This window comes from Cetorhinus maximus, chromosome 4 (genome assembly GCF_964194155.1).
Source record: "Cetorhinus maximus chromosome 4, sCetMax3.hap1.1, whole genome shotgun sequence".
Taxonomy (NCBI): Eukaryota; Metazoa; Chordata; class Chondrichthyes; order Lamniformes; family Cetorhinidae; genus Cetorhinus; species Cetorhinus maximus.
Window position 1 is genome coordinate 21,676,659 of NC_135882.1, and position 15,004 is coordinate 21,691,662.

Here is a 15,004-nt window from a genome sequence, read left to right on the forward strand (position 1 = left end):
CTAGCAGAGGGAACTGAGGGATAGATCAGTCAGTAATATTGAGATTTCATATTTGGTCAGGTGTGATTAAAGTCTGCTACACTGTGGGTGGTCAAATGACCACAACAAACATGTCATCTTAAAGGCTTCACTTAAATTGGATTTAGAGGCCAGTTATTCTTTCTTTTTGTTTAAAGTTTTATCTCATTAATCATTTCCTTCTTTTCATAGGAAAATGAAGATGGAAAGATTTAGCATGTGGAAAAGAAGTTGAGAAGATTTTTTTTGAGGAAGAGATAATGAGTTCAAACCCCATTGCCAAACGAGGAGAAGGGGTACAGACCCCAAAAGTTCAACAGTCTCCTGCGAGACAACTTTATGGTCAGTTTGGGCAAGGAAGCCAGTCTGAGAGTGCGCTGAGCGCCGATTCACTTGTTCACAGGTTCCAGGCCCCATCTCAATCTGCTTTACCGCAGCAACTGAGCCAGCATGTGGGTATTTGCAGCGACTGGGACAGCATTGAAGGACTTTATCATCGGGAGTTGGAAGAGGTCCGGGCCAGAGCTGCTCAGATGGAAAAGACCATGCGCTGGTGGTCTGACTGCACGGCCAACTGGCGCGAGAAATGGAGCAAAGTGAGGGCAGAAAGAAACAAGGCCCGTGAGGAAGTGCGACAGATGCGGCAGAAGCTGGAGTCAGTCGTGAAGGAGCTAGCTGCCCTGAAAAGGGAAAAGCAAGAATTGTTAAACGAAAATGAACAACTGAGGAGAGAAGCGAAGCCAACAGAAGCTCAGTCAGAGGCCTTATTGGTCAGACTGGAGGAATATGAACTCAATGCTCTGGAACAGGAACCTGTCAAAGACGTGGAAAGTAAAAACAATCCATCTCCAAATAAATTCACTGGCTCACCAAAGAAGGTATGTAAGACAAAAAAGCCCTTCTCAGGCACAGAACGGTGATGCAAAAGTCAATCATTAATAATTAATTCTATAAACAATATAACAATACAGTAGAAAGCAGTAGAAAGTTATGAACTATTTTTTCTCCCCCCACCGCCTCAGTTTACTCTCCTCCTGTCCTGTGAGCACTGGGATACCTTTGCATGGAGCACTGGTTACCGTGGGCTGTGAGTGCTGACAGATTATTTGATTCACAGTGGGTATATCACAGCCAAGCTAGATACTTGTCTGTTCCAGCAAATGTTACTGGGAAGTAGGTAAAGCCAGGATTGATGACTGATTTTGCTGACTTTCCCTAGCCCAGGGAATTCTAACAGCCAAAATTCTTGAGATCAGTAACCTCAGCACTGACCTGAAAATGAACCTGGAACCTCGATGGCTCAGTCAATCACTTGAGCACCAGAAGCAATTTTCCCTAAATGTAACCTGTGATAAACTAACGTTTATAGTACACAATAATCAGTAGCTGACACTGGGATTTCTACATCAAACAGAAGCACATAATTATACAGGAGATGTCAGTCTTTTTTGTGGTCGACGTATATACTTTTTATACGTGTCCTAGGAAAATATTACCTCCTCTATGAGGGAGGCAACACAATTTATCCCTCAGATCAGTATTTATTGCCCATCCCTAATTGCCCTTGAGAATGTGGTGGCGAGCTGCCCTCTTGAACCACTGCAGTCCATGTGTCGTAGGAATGTCGGTCCCAGAGTACTTAAGGAAGTAGCCCTAGAAATAGTGGGTGCATTGGTGATCATCTTCAGAGATTCTATAGGCTCTGGAACAGTTCCTACAGATTGGAGGGTAGCTAATGTAACCCCGCTATTTAAAAAGGGAGGTAGAGACAAAACAGGGAATTATAGACCAGTCAGCCTGACGTCGGTAGTGGGGAAAGTTCTAGAGTCCATTATAAAAGATTTAATAGCTGAGCACTTGGCAAACAGTGGCAGAATCGGACAGAGTCAGCATGGGTTTATGAAAAGGAAATCGTGCTTCACAAATCTACTGGAATTTTTCGAGGATGTAACTAGTAGAGTTGATGAGGGGGCGCCAGTGGATGTGGTTTATTTGGACTTTCAGAAGGCTTTCTCTTGAAGACTGTGTTAAATGAAATGCTGTAGTTAGTCACCTGGAAGGAAACAAAACAGTTCGGATCAGTGCTCTTATTTCCCAGTTTTTACTGGTGGTCCATTTTAAGGTATACAAGACCAGTTCAGACCAGTATTCTTATTTTCCCATTTTTACTGTTTTTTTCCTTCTGGGCATTTGGGATGGGAGGTCTTGTGGTGCAGTGGGTAGTGTCCCTGTCCCTGAGTCAGAAGCTCTGGGTTCAAGTCCCGCCCCAGAACTTGATGGAAGGCACGTTCATAATGCGGCCAAACAGGTTGTGTATCAATTTGTAAATCCTTCAACATATGCCAGTGGCAGGTGGTAAGAGTTTCCTGGGCAGCCATGTGAAGGAAAGAAAGTTGGAACCTCTACCATCACTGTCCATAGCTTCAGGCTACAGCATGCATGTAAAAGTGTATGTTGCCAGAGCAACTGTGACTCCTTGGGGGGGGGGGGGCTGCTTGGTTGCATGGCTGGTGTGCATCAGATTGGTGCCAGCAGCATGGGGTTCCATCCCTGCTCTGCCTGGGGTGGATTCAGGACCTGCCTCCTTGCCCTGCCCATGGTGGAAGTTGTGGCACTGTGGGTTGGACCTGCTTTTGGGCAGAGAACTGAAGAAGAAGTTAGTCATTTGCACTTTTATAATGTTACTAAGTTGACCTGGGAGCCCATCTAAAAGCACCTAAAAAGAACTGTAATATTAGTGAGCTTTGTTTGCTCTTGCCAGGAATGGGAATGTTGGAGATTTTTTGTGCAACAATGGCTCTGGTGCATCAATAGCTTAAACTGCAAAGGTTTTCAGTTCAACAGTTCTGAGCAGCAAAGCAACTCATGCAGATGGAATTTCTGCCACACTTTTGACAAAGTTGGTGGAGTGGGAGCATTCCTGAGGAAATTTCCGGCCATAATATAAGACTTCTTTATTATATATATAAATCAATTAGTGAGACATCAAAATTAAAAGCTTGAGCATAGAAAGGATTTGTCAATCCAAATGTTGTATTCTGTTCCAAAAGAGGTTATTAGAAACCTTGATTTTATATTATTGTATTTACATTATATTTGATATCAATATTTTGATTGAATGTATGAACTAATTCCATTAAATTGTAAATAAATACATTATTTGCTTTAGCTTTAAAAGTCTACTTAATATTCTACCAATCCAAAGAGAGTTGTTTCACAGCACAGAGTTAATCCAGGATATCCTTGGGTCACACAACTCTGAAAAAAGTGGATCATCAACAGAAATATATATCCTGGATCAAGTGGCAAAAGATCCCCTAAAGAAATTGCTGTGAATTTATCTCCCAATGTCCTGGTGGGATTAAATTCCTATCAGGCACTTTCTTGCCCCCTGTTGGCGTTTCAAGGCTTTTGGAGACAAAGATCTTGCCTCCAAGAGTTACCGGCCAATCAGAGGGCTGATGTATCACTGTCAGCGGGAAGAGGCCCTGAAGTGGTCATTAATTGCCCAATTAAGGACCTCAATGACCTAGGGGTGGGAAGGTCGACCTCTACCCTTCCTACCCCTGACTTAATCAGGTGGAGTCAAAAAGGTGATGGGCTCTCTGCCCCACATTTTCTCACCTACTTAAACTGCACCCCCACCTTCCAGTCCGCTCTCTTTGAGGGAGGGATTAAACTCCACCCACCTTCTCCCTCTGCCACTGTAAAATGGAAAACAACAAGAATGAGTGAGAATTTAGGTGGCACAAAATTGTACCCCATGTTCCAGCTGCTTGCTCTCCAACCTTAACCCATCTAGGATTTCAGGCTCTTTTGGCAAACTTTTTTATTTGGAAGAGAAAAGGGCCTGAAGAACAACAAGCCATTTTAGTCACTGCGGCATTCCATGAAGATGACATCATGTTTGTTTTATTATGATTTATGCCCTGCCATTTGTAGCCAAGTCAGAAAAGTTCACCAAACGTTATTGCGTAGAGACTTTAAATAAATTTAGCAAATTTGAGAAGGCGCTAATGCAGCAGTTAAATGAATGAGAGAGAGTTTAGTGGGAACACTTGGATAGGAAATGACAAGTTTTTGCCAATAGTATTCCCATAATAGTGAATTATATCTTCACAAAGACCTCACATCGATAAGTACAGATGAGGGACGACTTCCACTCCCTCTAACACGCCCTTCCACATATGGTCTCCATGGTTTCTCATTACAATGTCTAAATGGTGCTTGAATTATTCCAGAGGATATGCTCCATGACCCAATAGTCTTCTCTTTAGTGGTGAATTAGTAGTTTTAATTCATGGCTTTCCAATATTTTCAGTGCTGGGTGGCCATACAAGCAATGTGATCCTACAAACAACACGAGAATCTTTGCCCAATGTTCCCTGCCACTATTATTACTGCAACTCAGTTTATGAAAAGTAGTTGTTAGTTTACCACGGATGTTAATGTTCTTTCAGGTAATTATAGATTAAATATATAATGATATATACAAATATATATACATATGATCAAATATATATTAATTAAATATCATTGTCATGTACAGTGTTCAGTTTTGGACACCGTATTAGAAGAAAGTTGTAGAAATCTTAAATGATGTCCAGAGAAGGACAATGAGGTTGTGATTCCTGAACTCAGAGAGCTAAACTAAGTGGGAAAATGATCTATTCTGGAACCTAATCTGTACAATGAAGCAGGATGACAGGATACTGGACAGGAGGCAAAATCAAAGTACTGCAGATGCTGGAGATCTGAAATAAATACAGAAAACACTGGGAACACTCAGCAGGACAGACAGTACATTGGGGTAATTTTGACCTAATCCATTAGAAAACTGATTGGATTGGGTGCAATATAGTTTTATGTTCCACCCAATTTTATTCTCCAATGAAATAATATTGGGTGAGGTGTAAAAGCTACATTCTATCCCCTGGTTTCACATTGGGTAGGTTAGGTTAAAATTATACCCAATGTTTTGAGTCAATGACCTTTCATCAGAACTCTATTTTTAAGATATATATATATAGAATAGAGAGTTTAAATTAAAAAAAAACTTTTCTTTCCAGCACAGGATCTAGAGACCCGGTTTAAAATTAAGGGGTTCAAACATAGGGGGGAGAATTTTCTCCCCGTCGGGCGGGCTGGGCAGGAGCAGGCGCGGGCGGGTGCGCAGCCGATTGCCACCCGTAATCAGCTGCGCACCGCCATTTTAAAGAAAGCAGAGATCTCCCTGAGGCACAGAGCTGCCTCAGGGAGATTAGTTTGATTATGAAGAATTGAAATTTAAAAAAAAATATTCAAACATGCCCCCTCATGTGACAACGTCACATGAGCTGGGACATGTCCATGAATTTTAATAAAAATTTTTATTCAATTTATAAAGCCTTCTTGAAACCTCATCCCTCCCTCCCTTAATAGGCCTTTGACAGGTCGGCGGGTGCGCCGAACAGAAGATCGGAATGACGCACGCCTGACGTCACCGCGCGTCATTTTACGTGTCGACAGGTAGGGCCCACCTCCGCACGCCGACCAGAAGATTCAGGCCATAAATAGGAAACTTAAGCAACATTTTCTTCAGTAAAAAAAGTAATAGAGTTGTGCAGCAGATAGATAACCAGGGGCGGGGGAACAGAGAGCCATGGTAGTTTTAAAAAAAACACTGAAATTCCTGTTAGTAAAGGGGATATGAAGCCTACTGGTTCTTATATTTGATTTTTAAATTAATTTAATAGGATAATTCAGTCAACATTTTTGTAAATTTTGAAGAATTACAATAGAAGTACTAAGCAAAGGGCTGACATTTGACAGAGGGTAAAAGAAGCATCCAAGGCTAAAAAAAAGAGCTTCCCAGAAGAGCCACATTATTTGTCCAAGCCTGACATTCTAAGTTGCGCGACATAAAAGTTTTGTTGTATTCTTTCAGCTCAGCTTATTCTCCTCAAACTAAGCATCAGATAACACTCAAATATTCTGCAGTCATTTCCCATATTGACGCTGTAATTGCAAGGGACTGTGACGGACATTTTGATGACCATAATTTAGCTGAGGCTGAATTATTGACAAGATCCCGCAGAAGATATGACTCACACATGGTGCACCTTATAAAGTCATTTCCTGAGACTAGACGGAATCAAGTATAACAAATTCTTGGAAAAATTCCTTTCCAGTACTTGGGAAAATTTCCAGCATAACCGTATTATTTTAAAATACAGATGTCTGCATTATTCATGTCACATGTGTCTTTAACATTTTAAAGGTCTGATGTGGTCTATCCCCAGGGTTTTGATATAATTGAAAATATACTGAGGGAGAAGCAGCATGGAGGAGGACAAAGTCTGGAGTCTTCTGCCGCCTTGAGTTTGCGTAATTCTAATATCTGTTCTGAAAGATCCACGTTCCTGCTGGAGGATACCATGCAGGCCTTTGAAAACGACTCCATGAAAATCATGGCCCTCCAGTTTCGCCTGGATGAGTCAAAAAAAATACTTCAGAAGGAAAGAGAGTAGGTGAAAGATTTAGTAATAATGTTGCATTCTATGCTTTATGTCTGAGAAACTGCAGCTCACGCAGTAGGGCAAAATGCTTTCATTTCAATTTTTTCACATCACATCGAGAACTATGAAATAAACATAAGTGGATGTAGGGTGAGCTAGTCAACAGAATAACCGGAGAATCCATATCTGGGAACAGAATGTCATGGCGGGTTTGTTTTTATAGCTCTATGACCTGATTGAACCATGTTAAGCATCTGATGGATAATACCTGTTGTTAAGCATGGGCTAATCAAAAAGTCAGAAGAACCTGTACATTTGATTGTAAAGATACGAAGGGCTGGATTTTCATGGAGTTGGAGGACTCTGTGGACCTTTAAAAATGGCAGGTGGGATCCGGATGTGTAAGTCCCTGCTCCTATTTCTGATAGATCCCACTTTTGCCGGTAGGGGAAAGGGGGAGGTATGTGTTTCACACAGGAGGGTACCCCAAACTCATCAGGGCCATTCAAACTTAGCACTGAGTTCAAAAATACCCCAATTTGGCTGTTGAAAAGGTCTTAACGCGCAGTATGGGAGTCGCAAATTAATGGAGTAGATGTAAATGCTTTTGAAGAGCAGATAAGGTCTGCTTGACTGACATGATCTGGAGCCCTTTTAAAATACCCTGCGCTTTAAACTGTAATAAAAGAAGGCTACAGCTGTCTGTGATAGTCAAAAAAAAAAATCTCTTCTGGACTGCTATGGTTGACGGACCAGGTGGTCTAGCAGCAGTTCAAGCAGTTTCAATAGAGTTCTTTTTTGCGATTTCCCTAAGAGCTGTTGTTTATGAAGGCTAGGCTGAGTTTCAGAAGCTTCAAGTATTGCAGCAGGGGGCTTCTGAGTTCACAGTTTGATTGACAGCTTAAAGAGGTTATTAAAGGACTAGGGATATGAAGTTTGTTTTTATTAGAGGTTAACCATTTAAGAATGTTTAAAAGCTTTGAAGCTTTCACGAATGGGAGTTTTTTGTCACTATCAAGTCTGCACAGTGAGAGCTACATTAGATTTTTAGCATTTTTTTTCATCTTCACATGGCTCCTAAGGTCTTCCTATGGCAGGTACTCATTGAATGGGCATTGAGTTGGCATGGGGAATATGAGGGGCCAAGGTGGTGGGGGGGGGGGTTGGTGAGGGAAGTATGAGGGGTGAGGACTAGAGGGCCTGAAATCTTCTAAATCAACCATCTTCCTTTGACATTCAATGGCATTGCCATCATTGAATCCCTCACTATCAACATCCTGGGGTGACCGTTGGTCAGAAACTGGACCAGCCATATAAATACTGTGGCTATAAGAGCAGGTCAAAGGTTTGCAATTCTGCAGCGAGTAACTCATCTCCTGACTCCCCAAAGCCTGTGCACCATCTACGAGGCACAAGTCAGAAGTGTGATGGAATACTGTTCGCTTTCCTGAATAAATGTGGCTCCAACAACACTCAAGAAGCTTCACAATTTCTAAGACAAAACAGCTTGCTTCATCCGCCACCTTAAACATTCTTTCCCTCCACCACCAATGCAGAGAGGCAGCAGTGTGCTCCATATACAAGATGCGCTGCAGTAACTCATTAAGGCTCCTTCGACAGCACCTGCCAAGCCTGTGATCTCAACAATCTAGAAGGACAAGGGCAGCAGATGCTTGGGAACACCACCACCCCCAAGTTCCCCTCCAAGACACACACCATCCTACTTGGAACTATATTGCCGTTCCTTTACTGTCATTGGGTCAAAATCCTGGAAGTCCCTCCCTAACAGCACAGTGGGTGTGCCTACAACACTTGGACTGTAGCGGTTCAAGAAGGTGGCTCACCACCACCTTCTCAACGGCAATTAGGGATATGCAGCAAATGCTGGTCTAGCCAGTGATGCATGTGAAAGAATAGAACAAATATTAAAAATGACTACATGATGACTTTCCTTAGACTTGCCTTTTTGTCTGCAACGTGTGGAATTAAAAGATACAAATTTTAGGGTGTACAGGAGCAGAGACTTAGGGGTTCACGTATCCAAATCTTTGACGGTGGCAAGACAAACAAAGTTGTTTTCAAACAAATAGGACCGTTGCCCATATAAATAGAGTGTAAACACAAGGGAGTTATTCTAAACCTTTACAGATCATAAGGCAACAGCTGGAGTAGTGTGTCCGTGGGTGGTCACCACAGTTTAGGAAGGATGTCAAGGTCTTAAGAGGGTGCAGCAGAGATTTATTTGGATTATACCAGGAATGAGGCACTTCAGTTCTGTGGGAAGACTTGAGAAGCTGGGATTGTTCTCCTTGGAGCAGGCATGGTTAAGGAGAGATTTAACAGAGGTGTTCAAAATTATGAAGGTTTTAATACAATAACTAAGGAGAAACCGTTTCACTGGCCAGAGAACACAGATTTAAGCTTCAAGGCAAAAGAACCAGGGAAGATGAGAATTATTTTATTTTTAGAGTCATAGAGGTCTACAGCAAAGAAAAAGGCCCTTCGGCCCATCGAGTCTGCGCCAGTCAAACAAGTACCTGACTATTCTAATCCCATTTTCGAGGACTAGGCCCATAGCCTTGTATGCCATGGCATCGCTAGTGCACATCCAAATACTTCTTAAATGTTATGAGGGTTTCTGCCTCTGCCACAACTTTACAGAGCAAGTTGTTAGGATCTGCCTGAACCTTTGGTGGGTGAAGAGTCAGAAGGTTGGAAGGCTCATCTATGCCCGGAATGCAGACTAAATTAATAATATGTGCAGGAGAGAGACTTTGCAAAACTTAGGTCGGAATTTTCCGGCCCTGTTGGCATTGGATGTGATGGCGGGTGAGGAGGGACAATATGGAGAGATGGCCAAAAATCGGTTTTACGCTCCACCTGTCAATGGCGGGCCACGTTTCCTGCCGCCGCACGTCGGGAATCTAATTTCAATACTTTAGCATCTCTTTATAAGCCCTGCTCACCAGAATCAATCCCCCACGCTATATCATCTGGGCACGTCGACGTGATTGCACACCGATGTGTTTCACAACTGTACATAAGTGTAATGCACCTGATGAGCCGCACTTCGCTCGAGATTTCGAGGTTTGTTTGCCTACCTTGCTTCAGGCAACACTCACGGTCATCAGCGCCAGGCTTCACAGACAGCACCACATCACTTTTAGGGGGGCTCACAGGCAGGTCTCTACCTACCAGACCAGCTGTAAGGCGGGGGTGGCTTTTCAACAGCTGCAGAGCTAGGGCTTGCTTGGGGAAGGGGGAGAAGTGGCCTCAGGCAAGGGAAGAGGCTGCAAGGCGAGGGCTGTACTGGGGAAGGGGGGTATCCCAGTTTGTTTGAGGGGGCACATGTTGATCTGTGCAAGTAGCCTCAAGATGGTGAGGGCTGAGGAGGCAGTATCCAGAGGAGATGAGGCCAGATGGACATGGGAGGGTGTGTGTGAGAGAGTGAGTGGTGATGTCCCTTGAACTGGCAGTGAGTGAGATGCCAGTGAATGCATGATGGCCTTGTGAGTGTGTGAATTTAGAATGATAAGATGGTTGCCTTACCCTGGTGGCATGGATCACACCATTCATCCATTTTCTGCACTGGGTGGCCGACCTTTTGTGTGCAGCATTGGCACTGACCACCTCTTCCACCGCTTCCCAAGCTGGAGTGGTGAGACTGATAGGCCTCCTACGGCCAGAGTTGGGGTGGGGGGATGGAGGTCATCACGGTGGGCCTCCACGGTGTCCCAGGGATGAGCCACTGAATTGGGGGGCTGCACTCCTCTTGTCTTTCAGGGCCATGTCTTCACTGGAGCAGTCCTGGGCTGCAAGCTTTGAGAAGTGTGCTGCAGTTTAAATATGGCGCCCTCCGTGAGGAAGTGGTGAGGTAATGGCATGGCGGATAAATCGAAGGCCACCCATTAGCGAGACAGCGTGTTTCCTGTGGCTGCGTAATTAATGAGGTGGGAATGGGATGATATGGCACGAAAACCCACCATTGCGGCCGGTGGGCAAAATGACTTTTTTCCTGCCCGCTACTGCACTTTTTACAAATCTGGGACAATTCCACCCTTACAATTTTCATTCTGTATCTGTAGATATACAAATAGAAATACTGAGAAGACACCAGAGCAGCTTAAATAATGTCATCAGAAAGAGAAGGATTAGAGGGTTCTTAACCTTAAGAAGAAACTTTGTGTGTGTGTGTGACTGTGTGAGAGAGAGAGAAAGATTCTATATTTCATCTACGCCTGTAGAACTATAAAAGAGTTGCCTTCAAAATACTGCATGGTCAACAGGGAAGTCATGCTGACAGTGAGTATGAGTCAGAGAATTGGAGCAGCAGTATTGCGAGGTTGTGACCATAGTAATAGAATTGCCACCTTGTTGGCAACCAGGTTGAAATTTTGCAAATGGCAACCGTGAAGCAGAGAAAAGAGTCAAAAAAAGAGTTTATTTTTCCCTTGCTTTATTCGTTTTAAGACATTACATAAAATTTCCCAAGCTAATAGTATGCATGGAGTCCAACAGATCAGAAAGAGATCATTCAGCCCATTGTGTTTCCGTTGGCTCTTTGAAAGAGCTTTCCAATTAGTCCAACATCCCTGCTCTTTATCCCTAACCCTGCAACTTTTTCTTTTCATTCCACATCCATTTCCCCTTTGAAAGTCACTATTGACTCTACATCCACTACAAGTTCAGGCAGATCCTAACGACTTGCTCTGTAAATATAAAATAATTCTCTTCGTCTTCCCTGCTTCTTTTGACTTGAAGTTTAAATCTGTGTTCTCTGGTTACTGACCCACTGGCCAGTGAAATGGTTTCTCCTTAGTTATTCTACTGAAACCTTCATAATTTTGAACAGCTCTGTTAAATCTCTCCTTAATCCATGCCTGCTCCAAGGAGAACAATCCCAGCTTCTCAAGTCTTCCCACATAACTGAAGTGCCCATTCTTGGTATAATCTGAATAAATCTCCATTGCACCCTCTAAGGACCTTGACATCCTTTCTAAATGTGGTGACCACCCACGGACACAATACTCCAGCTGATGCCTTATGATTTGTAAAGGTTTAGAATAACTCCCTTGTGTTTGCACTCTATTTATATAGCCAATGATTCTGTATGTTTGAAAACAACTTTATTTGTCTTGCCACCATCGAAGATTTGGATATGAGAACCCATAAGTCTCTGTTCCTGTACATACTTTTCATAAATTAAAAGATACAAATTTTAATGTTTGTGGCAATTGCATGTATTGTCCCTCCTGCCTGTCAATCACGGGTCATGTGATGTACTGCTGGGGGAGGGGAGGCTTCGACCAGTGACCTCTTAGCCCGGGCAATCTGAGAGGCAGCATCTTTTGAATGAGAGATCGGGTCTAGCGTGCAAGCGTGCACTCCTAAATGTCTCCGTAATAACGGTTTGCAGTTTCTTTACAAAACCTGTCCTCTCCATTGAGTCATCACATTTGGTGACGAGGGTAAAATCAATTCTGCACCTCGCCCTGTTGCTGTAAGTAAATCAAATTTTAAAACTACTCACCAGTCATGCCGCTGTTTGGAAGAATCAATCCATATGATGCTAATATTGAAGATTGGAGTCAGTAGGTTGAGTGCCTCGGATTTTACTTTGTAGCAAATGAAATAACCGCCAAAGAAAAGCGGAAATGACCCTCTTAAGTGCATGTGGCAGTAAAACATACAACCTGATTCGCAACCTGACTGCCCTGAGCATGCCCAATTCCAAGTCATATAGTTAGTGGACCTGTGGTCTTTGTAGCCAGGATTAATCAGACATCTGGGCAGAGGCCATGACAAATGAACAGCTAGCACTAGTACACAGCAGTAGCAAAGAAGGTACATGATAGAGGTCAGGTGATTGAAATTCTTATCAATGGTTCAGATATTTGGGTCACAATGGGGTAGTTTTATGATGTTTTCTGCTAAGAGCGGGTTAAATGATGGTGTCCTGCAAACCACACAACATAGCAGACACACACTTTGTACAAAATATCTTGATCCACAGCTTAGATTGGTCTAATGTGCCTAATTTATATTTATTAAGTAGTTGGTGAATAATCTAGTGCCTTAACAACATTATTGCAGGTGTGTTCTGATTGATGTATTCTTGCCTACAGGAGTAGGTCATTCAGCCCCTTGATCCTATTCTGTTATTTGTTTAAATCATGATTGATCTGCACCTCACCTCCAGTTACTCACCTTTACTCCAAATCTCTTGACACCCTTACGAAACAAAAAATCAATTAGTTAGCCTTGAAAATTTCAATTGACTAAACATCCAAGGGTCTGGACTGTGGGGGAAAGGGAGACAGCCTGTGGGGTGGGGAGGAAGAGAGCCGAGGGGGAGAGCGCGGGCCAGGCAGAGCAGCGTGAGATGGGGGGTTGGGAAGGTGTGGGAGAGAGGGAGCCCGGGAGGCTTTTGGGGAAGGATCACATGAGGGGGAGGGCCAAGTGGAGGATTTGCTGCTGTATGACCGGGGGCAGGGTTAGGGTTAATGGAAGAGATGGGGGAGCAGGTTGAGAGCATAGGTAATAAAACATATAGGATCCTGGGTTTTATTAATAGGGGCATAGAGTATAAAAGCAAGGAAGTTATGATAAAACACTGGTCCGCCTCAACTGGAGTACTATGCCCAGTTTTGGGCAGTGCACTTTAGGAAGATCTGAAGGCATTAGCAAGGGTGCAGAAAAGATTCACGAAAATTGTTCCATTAAAGAAGAACTTTAATTACGTATGGAGAAACTGGGACTGACCTCCTTAGAGAAAAGGTTGAGAGGAGATTTGATAGAGGTATTCAAAGTCATGAGGGGTCTGGACAAAGTAGATAGGGAGAAACTGTTCCCATTGGCGGAAGTGTTGAGAACCAGAGGACACTGGTTTAAGGTGATTGGCAAAAGAAGCAATGGCAACTTGAAGAAAAATTTTTTTACGCAGCGAGTGGTTAGGATCTGGAATGCACTGCCTGAGAGTGTGGTGGAGGCAGATTCAATCATGGCTGTCAAAAGAGAATTGAACATATGTATTGGGAGCAGGAGTAGACCACTCAGCCCTCGAGCCTGCTCCGCCATTCAATGAGATCATGGCTGACCTGATTGTAAACTGAACTCCACATTCCTGTCTACCCCCGATAACCTTTCACCCCCTTGTTTATCAAAAATCTATCTCTGCCTTAAAAATATTCAAAGACTCTGCTTCCACTGCTTTTTGAGTAAGAGAGTTTCAAAGACTCTTTACAAAGGAAGAACCAGACCGAGGTGAGAGAGGAGATAACTGGTACACTAGAAGAACTTATAATCGAGAGGAAGGATGGGTTGGAAAGGCTATCTTTACTTAAAACATATAAGGTACCAGGACCAGATGAGATGCATCCAAGGCTACTGAGGGAAATGACAGTGGAAATTGCAGAGACATTCATGATAATCTTCCAGTATTCCTTAGCACAGGGGAGGTGCCAGAGGACTGGGGAACTGTGAATGTTACATCCTTGTTCAAAAAGGGGTGCAACAATAAAGCGGGCAACTACAGGCCTCAGTGGTGGGGAAATTTCTGGAAACTATAGTATAGGATAAAATCAATAATCACTTAGACAAGTGCAACATAATTAAGGAAAGTCAGTGTGGATTCATCAAGGGAAAATCATGTTTAAATAACTTGCTGGAGTTTTTTGAGGAGGTAACAGAGAAGGTTGATAAAGGAAACGTTGTTGACATGGTGTATATGGATTTTCAAAAGGCATTTGATACAGTGCCACATTACAGACTTGTGAGCAAAATTCTAGGTCATGGAGTAAAAGGGAAAGTATGCGCTTGGATAAGAGATTGGCTGAGTGACAGGAAACTGAGAGGAGTGATAAATGGTTGTTTTGCAGATTGGAGGAAGGGTTGTAGTGGAGTTCCTTAGGGGTCAGCGTTGCTCTTCCTGATATATATTAATGACCTAGATTGTGGTGTGCAGGGCATGTTTTCAAAATTTGCATATGATATGAAGATTGCAAATGCTGTCAGCTGTGATGGGGATAGTCTTGAACTTCAAATGGACTTGACATATTGGTGGATTGGGCAGACAAGTGGCAGATGAAGTTCAAGGCAGAGAAGTGTGAAGTGATTCATTTTGGCAGGAAAGATATGGTGAGACAGTATAAAATAAAGGGAGGGCCTCTAAAGGAGGTGCAGGAACAGAGGGACCTCAGTGTATATGTACATAGGTCATTGAAAATGGCAGGGCATGTTGAGGGAGCAGTTAATAAAGCGTATACTATCTTAGGCTTCACTAATAGGGGCATTGAGTACTGGAGTCAGGAGTAAGGAGGTCATGTTGAAATTGTATAAAACTCTAGTTAGGCCTCATCTGGAGTACTGCATCCAGTTCTGGGCACCATACTAAAGGAAGGATGTGAAGGCATTGGAGAGAGAACAGAGGAGATTCACAAGAATGATTCCCGGGTGAAGAACTGCAGCTATGAGGATAGAATGGAGAAGTT

The 15,004-nt window shown here is 43.1% G+C and overlaps 1 protein-coding gene across 3 annotated transcripts in view; it reads left to right on the forward strand.

Moving 5' to 3' along the window:
- The window catches only part of LOC144679543 (coiled-coil domain-containing protein 102A-like), a 632,296-nt gene that overhangs the window by 97,401 nt on the left and 519,891 nt on the right, over window positions 1-15,004 (forward strand). For all 3 annotated transcript variants that reach the window (XM_078540034.1, XM_078540037.1, XM_078540035.1), the window contains 2 exons: window positions 211-896; window positions 6,300-6,523. In XM_078540034.1, coding sequence (XP_078396160.1) covers window positions 279-896; window positions 6,300-6,523 — 842 coding nt within the window. In that variant the 5' untranslated portion in view covers window positions 211-278. The remainder of the gene's footprint in view (window positions 1-210; window positions 897-6,299; window positions 6,524-15,004) is intronic.